The sequence below is a fragment of the Vigna umbellata genome, chromosome 3 (genome assembly GCF_029865625.1).
Source record: "Vigna umbellata cultivar VRB3 chromosome 3, Vumbellata_1.0, whole genome shotgun sequence".
Taxonomy (NCBI): domain Eukaryota; kingdom Viridiplantae; phylum Streptophyta; class Magnoliopsida; order Fabales; family Fabaceae; genus Vigna; species Vigna umbellata.
The window spans coordinates 20,580,157-20,606,421 of NC_142167.1; the positions used below are offsets into that span (position 1 = coordinate 20,580,157).

The window sequence follows — 26,265 nt, forward strand, 5'->3', positions numbered from 1 at the left end:
TTCAAAAATCTATTGAACTAAATCAATCTTAAAGTTTTAGCGGCATAAATTCTCGCAGCCCTGTTAAGTATGTTTTTGTTAAATAAAGGTTACACTACAATAATATATATATATATATATATATATATATATATATATATATATATATATATATATATATAATATTTAAAACTAGTTATTATTAAAATAATTACTTATCAAACAACTATTTATATTAGCCCATTACCAGGGCAGCCCAACACTTGCTTTTGTTGGGTTTTTCTGTGATCCATCGTCACAACAAATATTCATTTTATCATTCGTTTTATTAATTATTCGATATTCATTTAAAATATATTATTAGAATATTTTTTTTTATATTTTTTTTCTTCTCGCTCAATAAATAAATCATTAGAGATTTAATACCGTCGAATTATTTCACTCATAATTCTGTGGTATCGTTCCAATATGTGATATTTTTATTTCATAAGTTGTGTTGTTATTTATATTTTTTTTTCTTTTTTTCTGTATTGAACACACTAAACATATGAACTCCTTTTGGGGTTGTGCAGTTTGTCTTTTGTGCTAATTTTAGTCTATTACATGATGAAAATGAAGACAAATCTCATATATGAGATATCGAAGAGGAAAATGTGTATAACATTTTTTACTTCCAATTTCCTTACATACATCATTACTATTGAGAGAGAAAACGAAACGTAAACTCATTTCTTCTAATAAACATCTCAAATTTATACTTTATTTTTTAATATTAAATATACTTTATATCTCAAAATTTGATTTGTTTTGATATTTAATTTTTAAAAATTAATAAATATACTTCTTTAATCTAATTGTGTTAAATTTGATTGACAATTATTTACATGAGACTAACACGGAACAATATATAACAAACCTCATCCAAAGTGTTAGATTAAAAACATTCATGTTTGAAATTTAGAAACCAAAATAAATATAAATTTAAAATCAAATCTAATTTTAATTTCACATCGAAATATTAAAACAAAGTTATATTTAACAGTGTCTTTTCTTAGTTCTACCTTCTTTGTTTCGAATAGAAAACCTCGAAAAAAAAATGGAAAAGAAGACTTAGTTTTGTTCTGTTTTGTTTTAAAAAACAGAGGAAAATAAGTGTTTTTAATCACTAGAAAATGTTTATACCTCTTCCTAGATCAGAATGAAATACCAGCTAGGGAAACAATGCCTTTCTTTTTCTTTCATCTTTTTTGTATAGTTTCAAATTTATAGTATAAATACTTAAACCTTCACAAAAACTACATTATTATTTTTTAATTGTTATAAAAATATATCTTTATTTCTTTCACTTTTGTTATTTGGCTCATTAAAAAGCTAAAACTAAAGAATGAATAATTGTTCTTATTTATATCAATTTAACCAACATATATTTTTTTTTATTTTTCTAAATTTTCATCATTTCTAATTTTGTCCTCCATTTCAGTACGGACGCGGTTAATCGTCAGACTCTAACCATAAATTTGTTGGAAAACAGTGGTATTTGTTCCTTTCTTTGCTAACCCAAAATGGGCACTATGCGGAAGCGTAAAAATAAAAGTGTATGCGTAGGAAAAAATAACACCAGAAATTTTAACGTGGAAAATCCTCTCGGGAAAAACCACGGAACCTAGTCCAGAAAATTATCTTCATTATGAAAGTAGGATTATAGTGTTTCTCTCACTCTCTGAGGATCTCTCAATAAATCTCACCCTCTCGAATGGTATAAAAAAAACTCTCTTTTACACACTCACAGTTTCTATTACACAGTGTCTTTTACCTCTCGGTGATGTTTCTCTCTTCACGGTAGTACCCGTGGCTTTCTCTCTTTCTCCCCTTGAATTCTTTCTTCACCGTTTGATTCTTGGTGAGTTGTTTTGCTGCACATTTTGCATTCATTTTATAATGAATGAAGGAAGAAAGGACAAAAAAAACATGATTGGTGCATTGTAGCAATTTACAGAGCTTTAGCGAAGGTGGAAGACATTCTTCCTTAATATATGGTATATGAAAACATTGACCCTTCTTTTCAACATGTGGATGGGTCCCATTTTTGTTTTTATCCAACAAAATCTGATGCCATATTAAAAATTAAACTTTAAATCTAACTCAACCACGCAAGATGTGAGTGTAAGATAAGATTTGTACCAAATTATATACTTTAGATTGATCTCACAGATGTGAGACTTCCAACATGCAAACAACACATAACAGTGAATAAGAAACAATTCAAATAATTTCACCTGCAAAAAAAATTATTGATAATGATTCCTAAATTTGATCGAAGAACCGTTTTAAGCTGTAAATTTGACTTGTCGCAGCTTATTTTGTTGAATTCGTGGACCAAAACGAACCAAACAAGACACGGAGGTCGCAAGCATTTGAGTGCACGTCTAGAATTTTTTCAATGACAAAATCCAATAGAACAAACTTTTCATCTTGTAATTTCCATTCTCTGTCTTCTAATTTCATCGTAATGAGGTACAGATTCAATGACAGCACAGCCCAAGCCAATGCTTCTTTCCATACCAGAAATTTTCATCAAACACCCACTTCAAGAAAAGCAAAAATATTCTAACTTTACGTGATCCAGCTAAAAACCATGAACAAGAAAAGGAAACAACAAACTGAGTTATCAAGACGAGGTGGATGATTTCATCTTTTCATGCTTGACCCTCTACCCTCGCACGTGTGAGTCCAACGCATGCATCAACGAAATCGTGGTCGATGAAATCCGTGGAAAATACCTGCAATCTATCTGCATACCCTTTGGAAAAGCACTGACTGATGAAGAGTCTTGCAAAGCCATGAATGCGTTCCGTGACAGGCTTCACACACACAACGGGGTTATCCGCCACAGGAGTGACGGTGTTCTCCACTCTGTAGAAGTATTTTCTGGACGTGACAGATTGCTGTTCGCTGAGATGCTTCATGTTGCTATCAAACTTGGTTGACGGCATGTCAGTGTTGATCCAGTTATCCCTCAGATACCCTGCACTCCACAGAGGACTTCCTGCTGGAGGCTGTGGCGATTTGCTTGGCTTCCAAACGCAAATAACTCTCTTTGGTAACACCTCAGCTATGGTCTTTTCAAAAACATTATCATCCTGGAGAACTAGGTAATCCCCCAGTTGTTCCTCAAGGTACTTGTCGAATTCGGGAGGATCCTCGTGCCCAAACTCGGTTCTAATCTGTGCAAAGATAAGACATGCATGTCAGATACAAATACAATCATATAACGTTGACGATGTATCTGATACATGTTAAACGATGATTCCAAAAATGCGTATAATATGATGTGTGATTTTGTCTAAGGCCTTATACTTCTCATATACAATAATATCAATGTTGGATATGCATGATGCAGATCAACGATAGTTCTAACCTCAAGGATGATGATTTCCGATTGGGTCTCTGATAAGAACTTCTTGACATCTTTGATGACAACGTCGATGCTGTATGTAACGAGGATTCCGTGGCATACTCTGCGATCCTCTTGCACCCGAATGTCAACGACCCTTGTCCCCATCAAAAGCTGATGGTAGATGGACAAGGATTGACATTGAGCAAAAGGGCGAGTGATGCATGGGATGCCAATCTTGTTGGTTGCAGAATCATGGGTTCCAGGCCAAACAATTTGTTTTATGACAAGTTTCTCTGGGTTGAGTTCGGACATCCAATTTTTTCTGTCAGATGGATGGTAAGTTGAGCCAGGGTAGTCTTCCCCAGAGTTTTTGAGATCAGAGAGAGTTTTTCCCTCTCTTTCGATTGCTTTTCTTTTCTCAACCTGTTTGGAGACCTCGGAACCCATCAAAGATTAGGAGAGGGACAACAACAGCAAAAGGAAGACGAATTCCTAGCTCTTCTTCCTCTTTCTTTCGCTGTTGCTGGAGTCAGCTCTTGCTGTTGCAGGTTATGACTTTGTTGGTGGTAGTGGAATTTAATATAAGGCATGGTGGCGTAAGAATGGATTGTTTTTTTAATGAATGAGAGTTAAGTTGCTGAATTGGACAAAGGTTGAGAAATATGAAATGATTCTTGTGCTTTCTTCACTCAATTGTTTTTGGTTGTCTCGAAGAAATTTGGCTTTGGATTAGGAAGGACTCCTCTATTAGTATTAGCCTATTGTTGTCTTAACGTGGTGGGAACCTTCGCTCTAATTATTGGTAAGGAGTTATGATCGAGATATATTCTGGTCCACTTGGGTGGCTCATGAAGCTTCTCTCACTAAGTATTTGCTTTTTTATTCGCTTAGTATGACCAATTCTAAACGATCACGAGTAAAAAAAAAATGACCAATTTTAATTCTTGATCAGCCATTCATAAACAAATCATTCACACCTTTTTTTTATAAACAAACTATCATGTAAAATATATATTGAGTGTAAGTCTATATCACAAATTAAATAGAAATGAGAAAATAAAACTCAATGAAAATTCATTAATTTAAAATTTTAAGTTAAAAATAATGTCAATTCTTCATGTTTTTAAAGTTTTAGATTAAAAGTGGAGTAATTTTGTTTTCTTTTTTTATTCAGGGGAAAATACAAATGAAACAATGGGCCAAAAAAAATCTTTCATAAAAAATTCTTACCAGTGTTCTCATACCTCCTCGGTATTTATGGAGGCAACATCTAATAAGTATAACACCGTGGAAGTTCAACTGGGCAAAATCTGGTGTCAGCAAAAAAGAAAGTGAAAATGAAAAAGAATAGTGACTTAGTCAATGGAATATATATTCCTGCTCTCTACAAAAATTGATCCACTGGAAAAAATCCCTAACTTTCACATTCTCAAGTTAGGCACTGGTACATGGTCTTCCAATGTTTTTACCTAATTAAGTGCCACAGAGGTGAGCACATTGATTTGTTCAGAGGGTGACACATCCAATACAGTGAAGTGTGAGCCTTATTATCAATGTCAATTCAACTAATGGCCTGCTCTTTTCTCCCCTGTCTCTCACGACAAATGTGTCTTATTTTCTCAACCAAATCCCATTTCCCAAGTGCAGCATAAATACTTGAAAGTAATTTGTAGGTTTCAAAGGATTGTGGCTGCAATTTGATAAGGAGTACAGCCACTTCTCTCCCATGATCTATATTCCCACGCAATCGACATACAACATGGTCATCTGGCTTAGAATCCATCATCTGCAGATCCTTCACTGATTCATTAAAACACCCAGCTTCATAAAAAAGATTAGTTAAGCCTGCGTAGTGCTGTTGGTCAGGGACGACACCATGCTCACTAGGCATGGACTTGAAGAACTGAAACCCTTCCTGTACAAGACCTGAATGACTAGAAGCATTCAAAATGACGGCAAAAGTGGTCCTATTTGGCTTCACTCCTGATCTTAGCATATTATAAAGCATCATAATTGCTTCTGTGACATAGCCATAGTGAGCCAGTGTTGATAAAATCGTGTTCCACAACTCTAGATCCTGCTTATTTCCAGTGGAATTAAAGACTCGCCTGGCAGTTTCCAACCTTCCACACTTCAAATACATGCCAACAATAGCACTAATTACAACAGTATTAGGTTTGATGCTATTTCGCACCAAATTTGCATGTATTTGTTTACCATGCTTCAGTGAAGCAATAGTAGCACAAGCTAATAGGCAAGTGCTGAACGTAAATTGATCGGGTCTAACTCGGTGCTTGATCATCTCTCTAAACACACCAAGTGCTTCGTGACCCATACCATTTCTAGAGTAACCTCTAATCAAAGATGTCCACGAACAGGGGTTGCTTTTAGGCATCTGACTAAACAACTCGGCGCTCGATTCGATGTCGCCCCATGCGGCATTAGCGGAAACTAGTGTTGTCCATGCACGAACGTCCCTCGCAGGCATGTCATGAAATAATCTTCTTGCATCTTCCATCTTTCCACATTTTGCATAAGCATCAATAATTAAGCTGGATATAACCACATTGGACAAAAACCCAACTACTAAAACCTGCCCATGGATCTGCCTACAAAGTTCAAATTCCTTCAACTTTACAGAAACAATCAAGACACTGGCAAAACTAAACTCGTTATACCCCACATCCAATCTTCTAAACCGTCGATAAAATCTCAAAGCCTCGTCAAATCTGCCACGATGCGCATACCCAGACACCATTGAATTCCAAGACACATAATCCTTGTGAGGCATTCTATAGAAGATGCTCCTAGCCTGCTTCATCATACCCAATTTAGCATACCCAGAAAGCATGTTGTTCCAAGTAAACAAATTTCTATCGTCCATTTTGTCGAACACCTGGCGTGCTTGAACGAAATCGCCGCAGCTGAAATACATAGCGATCAAGTGGTTGGCTAGAAGCGTAGGGGGGCGTTTGAAACCGGTGAGCTTCAAGTGGAGGTGAATCAACTTGCCCTGTCGAAAAGACCTAGTTTTGGAGCAGTGGCGCAAGAGGGTGGCGAGAATGTGAGAGGGTAAGCGAATGCCCTTGAGGCGCAATAGGTCGAGAGAAGAAACGGCGTCGGATAGAGAAGTGTTGGAGAAAAGGGGTTTGACGATGCAGATGTTAGGGGGGGATTTCCGGGTTGGGAACAAGGGAGATGGCATTGGCATTGTAGAGAAAGACCTCGTGAATTTGAAGGGTGAAAGTTAGACTTGAACAACTTCATCATCTATGCCAACGACGATGAATGGGAATATGAGAAGAAATTGGAGGAAGACTTCGATGGTGGATTCGTTGAACCAGCTCCGGCCACCATGGACGGCAGATTTTGTCCAAACCAATATGGTTCAGCGGCACATTGGCCGAACCGTGCTTTAACAAAACCAAATTAACACTCTTTTACTTTGATTTTTCTTTTCTTCTTTCTTAATCACACAGTTATTTTCAAATTAAAAATTAAAATAAATAAATGAATAACAATAATTCAAATTAATTTTCAATAATGTCAGATTTTCAGGTGTGAATAAGTTGCTTAATTAAAAATTAAAATTTAGAGAAGTGATTTTTTAATTATATATACCATTGATTCAAGAAATTTAATTAGTGATTGCAGAATATAAATATTTTAAAATTTCCATTTGTCGTTCAATTTGTTCCTGTAATATATAATAACTTATCAATGAACATCTTAACGTTTATTTAGCAAACAGTCCAAAATATGTTTAAAATATATATTGTTGTGATTGATAATTCAAAAACTTAACTACAAATAAAATATAAAAAGCTAAAATATAAATTAAACTTAAAGAACAAAAAATTATAAATACTTGAAATAAAAAAAGTAATATTTATTTACCCATTTTAGAATTCTTTGTTTCTTTAAATATGTTCAAAAATATTTAACAAATAATCACAAATAACTTTTATAAATATATTCGTATGATTAAGAATTCCAAAACTTAACTAAAATATAATATTGAGAACAGAATCATATCAAGATGCAATGTTTACAATTTGACATAAATTTTTATGTGTAAAATTTTAAAGAAACTAAAACTATTATTTATATTTGACAAAATGTATGTGTATATTGTAACATCCCAAAATTTCACAATTGATAATTCATAATTTATATATTGTAACATTACATTTATGGTAACATCCCGTAATCTCACTCTTAAAAATTCATAGTTGATATATGTCTATACATGTTTTAAACTGAGATTTCAACTAGAAAATTATAACTTGAGTTCTTCTACTTTATTCTTCTATCTTTCTCTTCATTGGCACTGAGTCAGACGACATTCCTTCATCTCCTCCCGTATAACGAATTATACGATCATCGCATATATTCAAACACAAACACAAACAAGTAGGGTGAGCTAACATGTAATCAATCATTTATAAAACATGCATAATTACTTTGATGCACTCAACAAACCTCATATAATAATTATGTCAGACACCCTCATACCATCATACAACAATCGCATCATAGATACTCATTCATTACTCAACAAACCTCATAATAATTATGTCAGACACCCTCCTACCATCATACAACAATCGCATCATAGATACTCATACCATCATACAACAATCGCATCATAGATACTCATACCATCATACAACAATCGCATCATAGATACTTATATCATCATACAACAATCGCATCATAGATACTCATACCATCATACAACAATCGCATCATAGATACTTATACCATCGTACCACAATCGCATCATAGATACTCATCCCACCATACCACAATTACTAATAGACATTCGTCCCACAATACTCAATGGACACTCGTCCCACAATACTCAATAGACAATGATTCCACAATGCCCAATAAACACTCATCCCGATGATATGTTAATGAGCGGTCAACGGGAGGTTACGCATTTGTGATGCCTTCTTAGTCCTCAACACTATGTCCAAAACTGGCACATAGACCAGGACCTCCTGCCCTCCATACCATCCACAAGGTTAGTCCCCGACGATATGTTGATGAGCGGTCAACGGGAGGTTCCGCACTTGTGATGCCTTCTTAGTCCTCAACACTATGTCCAAAACTGGCACATAGACCAGGACCTCTTGCCTTCCATACTATCCACAAGGTTAGTCCTCAACACTATGTCCAAAATCGGCACATAGATCAGGACCTCCTGCCCCTCTCACCACATAATTCATCCTTCTCTATTTGAGACTGGATGATTATTAGAGTATCAGGATAACCTCCAATTTCAGGATCATCAACATCAACATATACACACATACCATGGCATTACAGAATCTCTGCGAGACTCATACCATGCTTACATTCCTCAACTCATATTATACCCTTATGATATCTCCCCATAATACTCATATCATGTTCAGACGCGTAAATTCAAATCCAATATAATAAAATTCAATCATCACAGAAATCATACAAAATGAATATATCACAAAGTAAATTAACAATACTAAAATATCACCATAAATGGTCACCGGAGAAGAATCAAATGTTTGACGAATCAAACTCACCATAAACGCTGATACATATGACTAGTCACAACTTACTGGATTGGACCAGGGCTGCTCTATGATCAAGGATGTATTAACTCCGGTTTTTAAGATTCCTCTATCCCACCATCACAATTATAATTCATAATTCGATATCTACCACAATAACATGAATTCATCAGAAATTTTTATTCCAACAAGATATATTGCACAATAATTTAACAGTACTCAATCTGTTCAACAAGATTTAAGTTAAAAACTTGTCGAGTAGACTTCCAGGAAAGAGAGGTGTCTCACAATGGACAACTTAAGTACCAAGTCTTTCCTTAGTCAAAGTGTTCCTCAACTATTTTTAACAAATTTCTTATTTACAGATTCAAAACAACATCATATAATATTAGCACAGAAATTCACTATATATAAGATATACAGTAAGCACCTATGTTTTTCATTAACAATATTCACACGGAAGTTCAAGACATGAATAGTAATAAAACAATACTAAATCATAATATAAAAGCTTAGAAATGTTAGCTCCCCTACCTCTATTTCAGACTTCTCTTGCTTCGAATTTGTTTTCCCCGAAAACCCTCCAGAGCCTTTACTCTTCTTGCAACTAAAAATTTCTTCCTAATTCTTTTTTCTCTATTTCTAAAGGTTTCTCACTTGATTCTTCCTCTCTTTGTGCAAAATAGCCTCCCCTCTCATGACTATTTATAGTCCAAAAATTTTACTATTTATCAAATTTTTAATATTATTTATTATTTTAATATTATTTTATTATATTAATATCCTAATCACCACTTACATAATGGATTCCTCAATAATGCCTTCAAATCTGAAGTGCTTTATCCACTATCAATATTAATTTTTTTTTAATTTTTTTTAAATTTGTCTTTTTTTTACAAGAAGGTAGAAAAGAGCTTGAACCCATGTTCTTGAAATCACTACAATTTTCTACCATTTAAGCTACCAAAATTTTTATATTTAACTTATTAATTATATTTTCCATTCACAAAGAAATTTATTACTACTAGTAATAAAATTGTTACAATTAAGATAAATATTTTTCATAGATCTTACATATATAAACAAAAATAATATATATATATATATATATATATATATATATATATATATATATATATATATATATATATATATATATATATAAAAGAAAACATTAAAAATATGATATATACGAAAATATTACATGTAAAAAAATAAAACTTTTTTTCATTCTTAAGGTATTATAAAAAATTGTTTATATATTAAATATATACATATTTTATGTATATAAAACATTCTCCTAACATTATTGTAGTGTGTTGTATAATTTTATTTCTTACATAAAAAACATTTCGTATTAAAGGTGAAACGCATACTTTTAAAATAGTTTGAGAGCAAAGAAATATATTAACTCATAAAAAAAAATAGATATTTAAAAAATAATATTTATATTAGTAAAAAAAATATTATTATTTTCTGGTTCTAGTTTAATGTTCTCATTTATTGTTTAAGTAAATATAAATGTACATTCGATAAAAATTAATAAGTAATGATTAAAAATGTTTTCAACTTTTAAGGATTTATTGTTACTTTCTATTTATCGACATTATATTTTAATTTATTTATACGGCTTATTAATAATTTGAATTTTCATTAATTATAAATTAATAGTAGATTAATGTTTCAATTTAGTAATTAATATATGTGTAATAATTATACCTTTTTTAATATAAAGTGAGAAATATTTTGCCAACCAATTTTTCATACATAACTTCGTTTATATAATTAATATATTGAATTAAATTATAGTCATTCAAGTATTATACTAAGATTCAGTGGTGGCAGAAGACGATGAAAGATATAAAAATGTATTAACTTGAGCCTCCTTATATTAATTAAGATTTTAATTTAAATCTTATAGATGAAAAAACATGGTTAAAAAACAATCAATAAAGATTTTAGTAGAGATCTTCAATGAAATTAATCATTGACATAGCTGTCGAATGCTTGTTACCACCAATAGTGTTATATAAATAATAATAATAATAATAATAATAATAATAATAATAATAATAATAATAATAATAATAATAATAATAATAATAATTCCACGAAAGTACCTAAATTAACTCAAAGTATTCATAAAGTTTTCTACTAAACATAAATATTTCACGTATATTTTAAATAAATTCAAATTTCAATTTTACAATAAAATTAAAAAACTAAAATCATATTTAACTGTTACAACTTTAAACTACGTTTTATCTCTGTCTATCGTACTATAAATACAAACACACAATCCAAACATGCAAACAAACATAGAAAAAAAAACTTATTTTAAACATTTCAACCAAAGTTTTTATTCTCTGCTTTATTCACTCCGCCAAAACTAATTTAAACATTAAAAAATAAAAGTAATTAACTCGCATTTAAAGAGGAAACAAAAGAGATAATAATTTTTATGAAATAAAGTTTAAATAATTCACTTTTCTGTTTATAATTTTTAATTTAAATAATCAAATATTCATTCTTCATCTCATTTAACAATTAATATTTTTTAACAATTAAATCAGTTATAATAACGATAAAAAATAAAAAAATAACAAACATATTTATAAATAACAGATAAAAATATAAACAACAAAATAATATAATATCATTTTTCTTATTTTATCTCCCTTCATCCAACTAATACATGTGTTTCAGTCCTTTTCTTTCTCCATTTGGTATCCTCTCCCTTTCTTTTATACCTTCCAAGCATTCAAAAAACTCACGCATCGAAAAAATCACACACACACACACACACACACACACACACACACACACACACATATATATATATATATATATATATATATATATATATATATATATATATATATATATATATATATATACACACACACACACATATAAGTATACAATATAATCCGAATAGAAGTTTCCAAACGTATATACATGTAAAATCAGCTCAATAAAATATTTCTTAAAAATGATTTATTCTATTACTCATTATAATTCAACAATTTTTAAAATCATTAAAAAAAATTCGCGTACCTTATTGACCCACCAGTTTACTTTAACTCCATATAAATGTCAATCATACCATTTACTTTTTTTATACAACTTAAAATAATTTAATCACCCTTATTTATAGAATGATTGTGTAATTACCTTATTTGATCCAAATCATCATAGTATATCTATATATATACTGTGATTTTCACCAGTAAAATAAAAATATTTCAGTGACATTCAATGATCACATTTAACGAAAATTTATAGTACATGATAATTGCAAATAATGCCTACTTTAATTACATTAGTGAGAAAAAGCACACTAATAGTAGTTAAAAATAAGAGATTAGTCGAAATAATTAAATAATAATAATAATAGTGTTGGGATGTTTATTGCCGAAAATCAAAGTTGCGAGTGTCGACATCTAGGGACGGTAAAGGTCCGCGGTCACCCACGTGAAACGCAAGCCACATGATCAAATCAAATCTATAACAGGAAACCCCTATTCCACTTTTCATCCACGTCACCGTGATTTTCGTATTTGACGACGATCCCTATGCGTCCTTCTCCACCCTCCGATCCATATCCCTCACTCTAATCTCTCACCGTTCATCTATCCTTATCTCTACATTTCACTCCACCTCTTTACTACTACTCTGTTGCAATTGCAATTGCTACATCGCTAACCCAAAACTAAACAACGCAACACAACACTCTCATCTCATTTTATGAAACACGCTACACTTTCTTCTCTCCGTTTCGTTTCACCCCAACTCATCACAAACTCACTCACTCTCTTCCTCTTTCACTCGCCCTCTCTCTAATCCAACCCTCACGCGCAGGTTAGCGTTTCTCCTTTTCTATTCGCTCTTTCCTCTCTTTGCTTTGTTATTTTAATGTTAAACCCTAATCCAATGCTTCTCATTACTTCATTCGATCCCTTATCTTATCACTCTCCATTCTCCACATTCTTCTTTTTTTATTCTAAAGGTTTTACTTTTAATTCCTTTTTATTGTTGTTGAAACCTGTAAATTCTAACACGAATTACAAATGTTAACGATTCGGTGCGTGCGTTCGTCTGTGTCTGCTTGCTTTGTTCCCCGCCGCCTGTATATTTTCGTACCGGTTATGTCGGTTATGTGGCTTTCTGATTCCCCGTTTTTTGATGAATCTAGGGTTTTCGAGTGACGTTGAGAATTTGTAATGGATTATGAGGCTGATGGTTTTGGTGCCAATGGCGAGGGAGAGAGCAAGAGAGTGGGTGAAGGCGTTTCTGAGGAGATTGTGGTGGGGTCCGACAGTTTGAAGAGTTTAGATGTAGAGGTGGATTTTCAGGAGGCAATGGAGCCACGGGAGCAGGTTCGTGATCAAGGATCGGAACTCCGTCCGGAGGAGGCCGTAGTTGATAAACTGGATGATACCAACGCTGGTAGTTCATTGACTTCAGCTTTGGTGGATGAACAAAGTTCAGATGTCGTTCAGGAGCCTGATTCCTCTAAGGAGGCCATTGGGGCTGATTCTGAGTATGGGAAGCTGGGTGAAACTGATTTAATTGCTAATCAGGATTCGAAATGGGATGGGCCGGGAAATGATACTGTTCATCTGGATGGTGTTGATTCTGGAGTGTCTGGAGATGATGATTTTTTTTATGGTTCTAATGGTGTGGAGGAGGATAATTTGGAGCATAATGATGAGATAGGTGGAAAGGAAGAGTCTGGGTTAAATTCTGACGTAGAGGTGTCTGATAAGGAAAATGGTTTTGTGGTGGATGAAAACTCTGGTTTGACGAGTGATAAGGCTGAATTTGATGATACTGAATTCAAAACTCCTAGAGAAAATGGTGGTACAACGTTGGATGATGTAAACACAGACAAGGAGGACGGTTTGGACACTGAAGTTATTATGGAATCTGAATCCGGTGTCGTGATTCCAGCTGAAGGTACTGACGATGGGGATTTGAAGGAGTGTGACGCAGATCCTGAAATTGGAGATGGCAATACAGAGGTGAAGTTAAATGATTCAGCTGATTCTTCGGGTGAGATTCACGATGATACATATGAAGAAGTACATGCCACTTCAGCTGACACGACTTTAGAACAACAGGATGAAGTTACTAGGGATGTGAAGGATGCTACTCTGGGCACTGATATAAGCCATGAGGATAAAAATGAAGAAGAAACGAGTGCCCCTAGCATTCAGAATGCTGAATTAACTGGTTATGGAAATGGTGATGCCGAAGATGAAATCTCATCCTCTTTGGAAATTCCCTCAACTAAGGAGACATTGCCTATTCAGGAGGGTAGTGCGGCTGATCCAAACGACGGAAGTAATAAGGATGATCAAGCTCAGATTTCAGATGAAAATCATAGAGATGATGAGAACTCTTGTGTGGTTGAAGAGCCTGAAAGGATACATGAGAAGATTATTAAAGAGATAGGAACCACACAAGAGACTGGAGAGCAACCTGTTCAACCTTCCACAGTTGTTTCTTCGACCGAAAGGTCTGCTGATGCTGGGCCTCTTCCTGTTCATCCTTCATCTGAAAATTCTGTGGGTGCTGGACCCATTCCTGTTCGTCCCGCCGGCCTTGGTCGTGCAGCTCCATTGCTGGAACCTGCATCTCGGGTGGTGCAGCAGCCTCGTGCTAATGGTACTGTGTCTAACGCTCAAGCCCAGCAAATGGATGACTCCTCGAGTGGGGAGGCTGAGGAGTATGACGAGACACGGGAGAAACTTCAGATGATCAGGGTGAAGTTTTTACGGTTGGCTCATAGGCTTGGGCAAACTCCCCATAATGTTGTTGTAGCTCAAGTTTTATATAGATTAGGACTAGCTGAGCAACTAAGAGGAAGGAATGGGGGCCGTGTTGGTGCTTTTAGCTTTGACCGTGCAAGTGCAATGGCGGAGCAGCTTGAAGCTGCAGGTCAGGAGCCACTTGATTTCTCTTGTACAATAATGGTCCTTGGAAAGACTGGAGTTGGTAAAAGTGCTACCATCAATTCTATTTTTGACGAGGTTAAGTTTAATACCAGTGCTTTTAGTATGGGAACCAAGAAGGTTCAGGATGTCGTGGGAACAGTCCAGGGTATTAAGGTACGGGTCATTGATACACCAGGACTTCTACCTTCCTGGTCAGACCAGCGAAGCAACGAGAAGATCCTCCTCTCTGTTAAGAACTTCATAAAGAAAACTCCTCCTGATATTGTGTTGTATCTTGATAGGTTAGATATGCAAAGCAGGGATTTTAGTGACATGCCACTCTTACGCACAATTACGGAAATTTTTGGGCCATCCATTTGGTTCAATGCCATTGTGGTTCTGACTCATGCAGCATCTGCCCCTCCTGAAGGTCCCAATGGCACTGCTTCCAGTTACGACATGTTTGTTACTCAGCGTTCTCATGTCGTGCAGCAAGCCATTCGCCAAGCAGCTGGTGACATGCGTCTCATGAATCCTGTATCCTTGGTAGAGAACCACTCTGCTTGCCGAACAAACAGGGCTGGCCAGAGAGTATTGCCAAATGGCCAGGTTTGGAAGCCTCATTTGTTACTTCTATCTTTTGCCTCTAAAATTCTGGCCGAAGCAAATGCTCTTCTTAAGTTACAAGATAGTCCACCTGGGAAGCCTTATATAGCTCGAGCACGAGCGCCTCCATTACCTTTTCTTTTGTCAACCCTTCTCCAATCACGACCACAGTTAAAGTTGCCGGAGGAGCAGTTTGGTGACGAGGACAGTCTTGATGATGACCTTGATGAGGCATCAGAGTCTGATGATGAGAATGAACATGATGACCTGCCGCCATTTAAACCTTTAACAAAGGCTCAGGTGGAAAAGCTGTCTAAGGCTCATAAAAAAGCATATTTTGATGAGTTAGAGTATAGGGAAAAGCTTTTGATGAAGAAACAATTGAAGGAAGAAAGAAAGCGACGGAAATTGATGAAGAAAATGGCAGAAGCAGCAAAAGATCTACCTAGTGATTACAGTGAAAATGCGGAAGAAGAAGGTGGTGGTGCAGCTTCTGTTCCTGTTCCGATGCCAGATTTGGCCCTTCCTGCATCTTTTGATTCTGATAACCCCACTCACCGGTATCGTTATCTTGATTCATCAAACCAGTGGCTTGTTAGACCTGTTCTAGAAACTCATGGATGGGATCATGATGTGGGTTATGAAGGCCTGAATGTAGAAAGGTTGTTCGTTGTCAAGGACAGGATACCTTTGTCTTTCACGGGTCAGGTTACTAAAGATAAAAAGGATGCTAATGTTCAGATGGAAATAGCCGGCTCAGTTAAGCACGGGGAAGGGAAAGCAACTTCATTAGGATTTGATATGCAGACTGTGGGCAAGGACTTGGCTTATACATTACGCAGTGAGACAAGATTTACTAATTTTAGAAGAAATAAGGCAACCGCTGGTCTTTCATTTACTTTGCTTGGTGATGCCTTATCAGGTGGAGTTAAGATTGAAGACAAATTGGTTGCCAGTAAGCGGTTCAGGGTGGTTATCAGTGGTGGTGCAATGGCAGGGCGCAACGACATTGCATATGGTGGCAGTTTGGAGGCCCAGTTAAGAGATAAAGATTATCCTTTGGGTCGTTTCCTATCTACTCTCGGGCTCTCTGTTATGGATTGGCATGGGGATCTTGCTGTTGGGTGCAATGTGCAATCTCAAATCCCAGTTGGACGACATACGAACCTGGTTGCCCGGGCGAATTTGAACAATCGAGGGGCAGGACAAATAAGTGTTCGATTAAACAGTTCGGAACAGCTTCAAATTGCTTTGGTTGCTCTCATTCCTCTCGTAAAGAAGCTAGTTGGTTATCCTCAACAATTGCAGTATGGGCAATATTAACGATGATAGTGTTAGTTTACTTCAGCTGCAACACCTGCATGGTAATAGGGAATGACTTCAAGTTGGCATCTTTCATGAATTGAGGTGATACTGAAATTCGCTATGTTTTTTCATACTCAAGTTTGTCTTATTTGATCATATAGTACTTTTCTTCGTTAGCTATTCTCTTTCGGTGTTTTTGTTAAATTATGCTGCTGAACTCCAAGAATTACATCATTTTTATTCTTGTCTTCTGCGGATATACTTGATGCCTTGTAAATTCTTTTCTTATTTATTTCTTAGAATGTTAGTCATTTGTACTTTTCGGTTTCTCCATACTCTAATAGCAGATAGCAGTTTGTGCTCTCGGTGCTATTCCCTTAAAATTTTCTTGTTGGTCTTTGCCCCATTGCAGTACCTTTTTAAGTATGTGTCTATCATCCATCTAAATCAACATAACTGCTATTTAAATTATTAGAAAGTGTCATTGGGACTCTGCCAACGAAGTTTCAATTGGGGTCATACATTTTTGCCCCTTCCATGATATAATGCTTTAGTTATTTTTTATTTAATTTTCATGAATTATTGATTGTGTTGGGCCATTTTTTTCCTCGGCCTTTTGTGGCGGTTCTTGCTGCAAAATAGTTCAAAACTTTGAAAACTGTGATACAAGAACTACATGACAAGTTGGATAGCAAAAAGCCCTAGACGACAATGGCAATTCCATTGATTTTAAACCATCGGCTGGTGCTTGTATTTTTTATATTTCATTTGACCAGGGGCAGCGGCTAAAAAGTAATTTTATTATTTTTTAAAATATTCATGCAGCATGCAAATCTCCATGAATAAAGCACATTTACCGATATAACTTTGGGGAAAAGAAAAGTTGTACCCTTTTAATTTTACTTATCAACTACGCATATGCCATGGGATTTGTGAAACATGTCGATGTGAAATTTCAATCCTCTAAAATGACTTATCATCGCCCCTGCCATACTTTATCAAAAACACCTTTCCTACTCCATTGTTATATAGCCTTGTATTTTTCAGGTCAAACGACAGAAAGTATACAGACATTTATACACTCTGTCGAAAAAAAAAGAAGCCAATCGGTACTTCAAAACTTTTGTGATAATTGCTCCACCGATCCTCTTCGAAGTCTCTGTAATTCAATTTACTCAATTTTAAATTAAATATCAATCGAATTAAAATTTAAAAGTAATGTGTGCCTAAATTCATTTTAAGAATTGTGCTTGTTTTTCGTACACTGATAAATTGCAATTGCTTTGATTTTTTCGACATTTGATACGATGAGTATGCTAGAATCTAATTTATGTAGAAGTCATACTTGAGGACGAAATTGCATAAATAGAAAATTATTAAAAGTAAACTAATAAGGAATGCAAAAAACAAATTGGAGTATAGTGCAAATTTCAACTAAGAAACGTGTTTGACCCAAAAACAGAGTACATTGAAATAAAAAAATAAACACAGGTTATGCAATTCATTACTTGTCTCTTTTTAATGAATAAATTTCTGTTGTATAATTGGCCTACGAAGACGATGAAGTGGACGTAAGGTTCGTACTAATATTAATCTGAAAGCGACACTCTATACATACTAATACTAAACGAGGGTGATTAAGATCAGTCTCAAAGATGGAAAGCGACATTGTATAACAATTTAAAGGTACTTTCTTCCTGCACCTATCAAATTTTGGATTTCATTTTCCGAACCGACTTAATTAATTTTGGAAAATTTATCCCGAATAAGAGTAGTGAGTGTATTTTGAAAGTTATTTCTCTAATTAATTTAGTGTGTTCTGAAAAATAAAATTCGGAATGAAGGAGTGTAGAAAGAAATGTGATAGGGTGTAGAAAGAAAATGTCCAACTTAAAAATGGATTCCCTGGCAATACCTAACTTCTTTCCCCAAGCCCATCTGTTTGAAGCCCACTACTAAGTATATCATTTGGGTCGAACCCAACTACCACATTAACTGCATCTGAAACCATCCTGAATATTGGCCTGTGAAAAATACTATACATATTAATATACATATTTCACATTAACAATACTACAGATTAGCAGTTGCATATACTGCATGCTTAAATACTGTTTGGTTGTGAGAAAAGAATGTCAAAGATGTCACATTGACTGATATATATATATACAATCTCATATCAACGTGGGAATAGTTTCTGAAATATCTCACATCCTCCAATAATATAATTAAAATAATATATTACGGAATTTGACTTAGAAAATATTTTAGGAATAAAAATATTTTTTAAAAGATAACCTTAACTATTTTATACTTTAAAATATTATACTGTAAATAAAATTTATATTTATAGAGTTTATTTTTATAGAAAATCATCATTTTTATATAACTTTTTTCTAAAAGAATTATTTCCTTTTTTTCTAATTTTTTTATTTCATAATTCTTAATTTGAAATAATAGAGACTGCAAAAAGTTATCATGACGGGAAATTTCACACATTTACCCGACTAAAAATTAAAGATAAAATAAGTTCACTTTTTATTTTTTTATTATTAAGTTACATGTAATCATAGTTTAACACATAAGATTAAAATAGCTTAAAGGTCATAAAAATGTGTTTAGATTTCTAACTCAGATTTGTAACATCCCAAAAATACAGTATAAAAACTATATAAGGAAATAATCACATATTAATAATATTTCAAATCAGTCTTACAAAAGATGAGAAGTACGTTTATGACCGAACGGTCTTACAAGATAACGGGGAAATTAAAACTGTACAAATATGCAATCTAGACCGAACGGTTTACAGAAGACGTACCGAACGGTCATACAAAAGAAGAAAACAACAGATGACTGAACGATTATCACACAGAGAAACTAACTACTGACCGAACGGCTCTACTGTTCGGTCTTAACTTCTACCTCGACCAAACTTTCTTCTTCCAGCGCCTCTTCCAGCAAAGCTTCTCCTTCTGCTCACATCCACACGGATGATCATTGCAACAGAAGGACAACCACCGAACGTACAAAACGGGCAAGACAGGAAATAGGGTAAGCTTATGTAATTTAATTCAATTATCAACATATATCTCACTCAATCAATTTAAACAAGATAACTCATTAACTCTTTCATGCAAAGCCTAATACTAGACTCTGACCGTCCGGACTGTATGAATTATGTGTAGCTACGACGTTCGTTCACCCGGGTGATGTAGTAACTGGGATACCCTCAACAGCTGCCACCTGAGGTTAGTCCGTTCCGTCCAAATTAACCATAAGGACGAGGACCTCCTGCCATTCCCACACATGACTTACCCTTCTTTACGTGAGAAACGAGTAATCACGGAATATCAGGATGAACCGCCAGCTTAGCGTGCCCACATTCATACTTTACCATTCCAATATCAAATCATGAGATATTCCTCCTCGGAACACTCTTCCATAACCAAAGTAATTTCATCCATATCGTATTCTATCCACTTTCATTATTAAAACCTCAACTGAACCAATTTGAATAATGATCCCTTAGGATACCAAATATCGCACGTTAGTTTTTAATCCAGAACAAGACCGAACACTTGAAGTGAGACCGAGATGTCTCCAACTCAAACATAATCAAATTGAGAGAGTTACTCACTAGTTGTGAAAAGGACCGAATATAATAATACTTCTCAGAGACTAATATAATTGAATGTTGTTTACCAAGTGAGCCAATTTAATGAACTGACTCTTGAGAGTTCAAACCGAACACCGTAAAGCCTAGGCCGAGTACTAGGACTCTAGGCCGAAACCAATTGAGACAGGTACTATAGGACACCAAATAATAGTACTTGACAGAATCATATGAAGAAATCGATCGCCAATAAATACTTAGCTTCTTAATGAGCTAAACCTCAAGGAAACCGAATGTCAGTTGAAGACTGAGCATTGTAGAGAGCGAACTCTATGGAGTTTGGACGAACGCTCTTATTATAAAGATAGATTACGGAAACGAGAACGAGCGCCTGGTGTAAGACCGAACACTTACTTAGTACGAGCGCTTGGTGTAAGACCGATCACTACTTAGTACGAGCGCTTGGTGTAAGACCGAGCACTACTAAACTTATAGAAGAAAGGCTTGATAAATATAATAAGATACAATTTAAATAGTGTTCACGAACGAACAAAATATACAAATACATATAGATATACTTAAGTTTACCATCAAACACCAAGGAACGAATATCCTTGGTTGAACGCTTATATACAGATATTACAGAACGAAGATGCTCGGTCCTCAACTGGAATTCTTTCCAAATGAAAGAATCCAGTTCCAACCGAGTCCACAGGAAAACCCAACGGTCAAAGATCTTCAGTGACGAACATAAATTTTCACATAAAACTCTAGACTTAGAATTCATAATCTTATCAATACATTTCTCAACATCTATCTTCATACATTCATACATCCATATCATAGTAAATATTCACACTTCATACAGTCAAAACATATCAACAATCATACTTCATATTCATTCAGAAATCAACGAACATTCATCCATTCAAACAAGAATCTTAATCAAATTATATAAGCTTTCCTTACCTCTAAGCGTGACCGAACGTTCACAGTTCAGAATACGGGTTCACCTTTGCAAGAGACCTTAGCGTTCTACAGTCACGCCTTAAGAAACTAAACCAAACAGAAATCCAGAAACTCTCAGAACAAGATGATTGACTCATGCAACCCTTAAACTAGGTTTGCATGTACCAAGAAGCTAACCGACTGAATGAAGAGAGAACTTACCAACTTAGAACCCGGAACTGATCGGTTCAAACGAACGTCCTCGACGCCGGAAATGTTCAGGTGTGGTCTGTTTGATGATCGGAAGAAGAAAAGAGTGAGATTTTGTAGAGAGAAGTAAGAGTTTTTTAGAGAGAAGGAGGAGAAAAATAGAGTTTCAGAAGATTGAAGAAGATGACTGCATGCAGAGAGTGGCATGAATTTTGAAAAACTAAGTTTTACTTCTACCTTCCAAAACTGAATGGCCACTCGACTGCTCACACCTGTCTTCCACTTTTTGATTTCCAGCTCCCCTTTCTCGACATTTGTCTTCCACTCAAATGGAGTTTTTAGTGTGTTTTTAATGGTTCTGACATCATGCATGTCAGGAAAGTGAATAATATTTTTACATTTGATTAAACTTTTAATCTGTGTGTGTTTTTATATTTGATGAAATGATTTGATTGTTTGATTTTAAATTGATTGACTTAATTCAAAAATACGCTGAACGTTGTTTAGTAAAATTGATTGTGAAGTGTTGAAAAATATAAAGGATGAGTTGAATTATATCTGATTTGAGAAATATTGGGAGTGGTATATGATTTTGTATATACAGTTTGAATAGGGAATTACAATTTGAATCTTATAAATTTATAGATATGGTAACACAATTTTATTTTTTATTGTTGTTGTCTGGTTTATTTCTACTATGATTACGCATGAGCAAGTGATAGATAGTTGAAATGACTTATAGAAGATGTAGTACCTTTTAGTAATTTTATATGTATATAAATGTTTTGTGCAGTATAAGTTCTCTTTGATATAGTTTTATCTTTATTTTAAATAACCTTTATATTCAATATGACTGTATATATGTGTATAACTTCACTTTATATTCTTTAAATTGGGATGTTAAGTTTTATTTAAAGCATGAGAAAATCTAAGTTTTTGAACTTAAATTTCACAGAAAATTTTAAATCTAAAGCATGGTTTCTGTATTGGATTGACTTAATCACCAGTATTTGACCAATGATTTTCCAACTACATTTGAAAAGTTTTATCCTAATCAAATGAACTTGTTGAAATTGGATCAGCGCTCATGATTAGGGTTATAATTTATTAATAAAGATGCACTTTGGTAAACTTGCTGAAACGTTTAAAACACAGAATAATGAAATTTGTTGAAATGTTAAGTTTAAAACACTTTTTCTATACCCTGCTGCTAATGAAATAACCGAATAAAACGTTAGAACTTATTGGAATAGGACAGATTTTAAGCATAAGTTGTGTTGAATAAAAATCTAGGTAACGTGCAGGCAGAGAACGGTGCCATCTGTAACAATTAACATTACGGCTCTCTAATATCCAAATGGCATACGTGTGTGTGTGTGTCTATATATATATATATATATATTGAGTTGAACAAAAACATCATTTGATAAAACGTTTTAAAGCAATGCAAAATCCCAAATTCACCACCAAGCTTATATAGATTACGGCAACATTTTCTGACAAACATTTCATAAAAACGACTGCCTAAGCTACCAACACTTCTATCAAAAATGTCACTTGACTGTTCCAGTATTAATTTCACAATAAAACATAAAATGATAGGAGGACGGACAAAACTTCAATGGGAAACAAAAAAATAAGTTTTTTGATATCCAACTCTCGTCGATCAATCTGCAGAGACCTAAAGTAATTGATAGATCTTCAATTTTCTTCTACGGCTTTATCTTCAACTTTTTCAGCACTGCGATCAACAACAACCAGCTCAACAGCAGTAGCAGTATAAATAGAACAAATCATATACATGTAACAAACAGACTCCACATAGGAGAAAATATAAATGTTGGCATGCTCTAAGCACTAAGCAGGATTGTGTTCAGTTCCATTCAAATCATGATATTTCAAGCTTGATTAACTACTGATGGGGTCCACCAGTTTATCATCTTTTTAATAAAAATAATGCTTAGATGATAAGTACATCAGGAAATGAGTAGATTCCAACAGAAATTAAGAACATGGAACAATTTCTGCTTGCAGATCTTCCGACAATCAAGAATTAAGCCAGCTAAATGACTCAAAGCCTAATAGCATTCATGTAATCCAGGAGAAACAGCACTACTATATGCTTCAAAATCATATTGGCATGGAAAATACAGAAAAGTCGGCAATACAAAGTGTTACCTAATATTTACAAAAGACAGTACTAAAGATTTACAAAAGACCAGAAAAATAGTACATAGCATTAGACATGGACCGCATTAGATAGAGTACCACGATACACACAAAAATAAACTCTTGAGAACAGATATGAAAGTGTAAATTAACATTCCTAAGCATATCTTAACCAGACTAATTAACAATTCTGAGCCCTTGGTTCATTTTTTTTTTCACACTTAAGCATCAGCTAAGAATACACATTGAATCAATCGGTATCTAAAGAAGCTAATTCTAGCAAGAAACATCCAATATGATAAAAGACACAGCACAATCTCAACCATGAAAACAAGGAGCCAAGAAGAAATAGTATCAGTGACAAACCTTGTAGGACTTTCATCATCAGAAATGGGCTTCCTCCAACTCCTCTCAGTGCGACTTTCAGGCAAAGCAGCTCGTCCTCCTCCATTGGAAGACCCAAAACCCCTCTTCACAAAGGCTTCACCTCCACCTGTCTCCTTAATCTTCATGCTCTCAAGCTGTTCATCAATCTTTTTCCAATCTTGCCCTTTCTCCGCCAAAACCTGCTCCCTTGGCCTCGCTTCTCCGAATGGATTAACCCCTTTAGGTTTCCCCACATTCCCATCCCCCCCTTCATTGGACACCGACAGAGACCGAGGTTGCAGAACAAGCCTTGGTCTCCCTCCACCAGCACCAACACTCTCGCTACCAACGTTGGATTCGCCCTTCTTCTTGTTCCAGTCATTTGAATCAGCGCCGCCGCTGGAGCCAAACCCAATAACCTTCCTCTCTCTCTCAAACCCTCCACCGTTGGAGGCGAATCGCCGCTCCGACGGCACAAAGCTCTTATTCGAAACCCAGCTCTCCGATTCGTCAGCGCGCGACTGCGAATCGAAGAACCCTCCTCTATCCCTCTCCCTCCTCTCAAACCCTCCCGAAGGTTTCTTTGCCGCTGCCCAATTATCAGTCTCGTCAGCGCGAGAAGGGGGAAGCTCGCGATTGGAATCCCTAGCCCCAAAGGAACCGTTTCTCCTGGGCTCGTCAGAAACCCTAGATGAACCCCAACGGGAATTCGACGAGTCGTCCCCCGAGGAATTCCTGTTAGGGCGGTCACCGTAGGAGCGGAAGCCGCCACCTAGACGGGTGCGGTCGAGCTCCTCGGCGGTGCGCTGGCGTGGGCCGGTGGGGAGGACGACGGGATCTTGGTCGGCGAAGGCGGTGTCGGGCTTGGCAGTGAACTCCGCGAGGGAGTAGGTCTGGGCCTTCTTCTTCTTGGGCTTGGTGGCGGCGGCGACAGCGAGGGAAGGGAAGTCGGCAAGAGGTTTGACAGTGTCGCTGGTGGGGTTCTGTTGAAGGAGTTCAGCCTCGTGTTCCTCGGAATCGATGGCCCACGCGCCGGGCTTTGACCACGCAGACACAGTAGCCGCCATTCTCTGATTTGCTTCACCACCGCACTTTCTTTTCTTTTCTCTCTCTTTTCTTTGTTCTCTGTTTGAGCACCTTGCGTTTTTCTTCAGCCACCCACTGTCACACGGTGGACATTTATATAGCCACACTCCACCATTGTGATGCTCCTTACCTTATTCTTTTCATAATATCATTATTATCTTTTAATCAAAACTAACTATTTCAAATTAATTTCTAATATCCACAGACCTGATTATTTTCTTTACTACTGTCATATAATGATATTTTTTTAATAAGATTTCTACTATTATTTGTTATATCTAACAAGTGAGATTATGGCCAATAAATTAAATAAAAAATCTTATCTATTTATTTATTCATTTATTAGTAAGATTTTTTTATCATTATTTTTATCTCTAATTTTTTTATATTATAATTTGTATTATGATAGTCTAGAGTTTTCATTATTTCTGTGCAAGTTATATTTTTATTTGCATATGAAATAACACTAAAATGGATAAGTCATATTTTAAAACACTAGGGGTTATTTAGATCGGACTAAAAGTGTGCAAATAAGAACAATTAAATATTTTTAAAATAAATTAATTATTTATGATAAAAAGGGAAACGCGATTGTCTTTTGGAAGATTAAAATAATTAAAAACAAATAAATCAACGAGATTAAACATGTATTTTAAGTAAAAGATAAAAATAATTTAATAATTATTTAAAAAACATGGTTAAATATTATGAGATATCATTAAATATTGTTGTATATTATATTAACGTATTGTATATGTTGAGAGATATTTTTAAAGAGTTAATTACGTGTGTATAATATGGGTTTGTGTTTTAATGGCAGTGAGAAAAATGCACTAGTAAACACTGAACTAGAAAGATAGGAAAAGAGAAAAAAAATTATGCAGTACTTTATTCTATTTTTTAACTATTCGTATGTAATCTTTTAACTAACAAAATTGTTGATTCTAACATTATTTTATACAATTTTCAAAAGTGACTCCGATGAAATAATGTTTTATAAAATGACTTTAGCTTTTGTTTCAAAATAAGTCATAATATAAAATAAGACTTTTACGTCTAAAAGTCATCCAACTTGTCCATTTACAT

General features: G+C 34.9%; 4 protein-coding genes across 4 annotated transcripts; 1 reads left to right on the forward strand and 3 right to left on the reverse strand.

Annotated features, from left to right (window-relative positions):
* Positions 1-2,433: 2,433 nt before the first annotated feature.
* LOC148201873 (uncharacterized) lies at positions 2,434-4,253 on the reverse strand. The gene is made up of 2 exons (XM_088110632.1): positions 3,398-4,253; positions 2,434-3,203 (listed from the first exon to the last, which is right to left on the reverse strand). Exons 1-2 carry the CDS (start codon positions 3,821-3,823, stop codon positions 2,676-2,678), a joined length of 954 nt encoding a protein of 317 aa, XP_087966758.1. The 5' UTR covers positions 3,824-4,253; the 3' UTR covers positions 2,434-2,675.
* Positions 4,254-4,708: 455 nt separating this feature from the next.
* On the reverse strand, positions 4,709-6,799 carry LOC148201874 (pentatricopeptide repeat-containing protein At2g21090-like). Its single transcript, XM_088110631.1, has one exon. It carries the CDS (start codon positions 6,585-6,587, stop codon positions 4,938-4,940), a length of 1,650 nt encoding a protein of 549 aa, XP_087966757.1. The 5' UTR covers positions 6,588-6,799; the 3' UTR covers positions 4,709-4,937.
* A 5,821-nt stretch (positions 6,800-12,620) lies between these two features.
* LOC148201875 (translocase of chloroplast 120, chloroplastic-like) lies at positions 12,621-17,101 on the forward strand. The gene is made up of 2 exons (XM_088109181.1): positions 12,621-12,795; positions 13,130-17,101. Exon 2 carries the CDS (start codon positions 13,158-13,160, stop codon positions 16,800-16,802), a length of 3,645 nt encoding a protein of 1,214 aa, XP_087965307.1. The 5' UTR covers positions 12,621-12,795; positions 13,130-13,157; the 3' UTR covers positions 16,803-17,101.
* A 5,906-nt stretch (positions 17,102-23,007) lies between these two features.
* LOC124840960 (eukaryotic translation initiation factor 4B3) lies at positions 23,008-25,268 on the reverse strand. The gene is made up of 2 exons (XM_047317117.2): positions 24,094-25,268; positions 23,008-23,299 (listed from the first exon to the last, which is right to left on the reverse strand). The coding sequence occupies exons 1-2, from the start codon at positions 25,158-25,160 to the stop codon at positions 23,260-23,262; spliced, it is 1,107 nt and encodes a 368-aa protein (XP_047173073.1). The 5' UTR covers positions 25,161-25,268; the 3' UTR covers positions 23,008-23,259.
* Between the last annotated feature and the right edge of the window lie 997 nt (positions 25,269-26,265).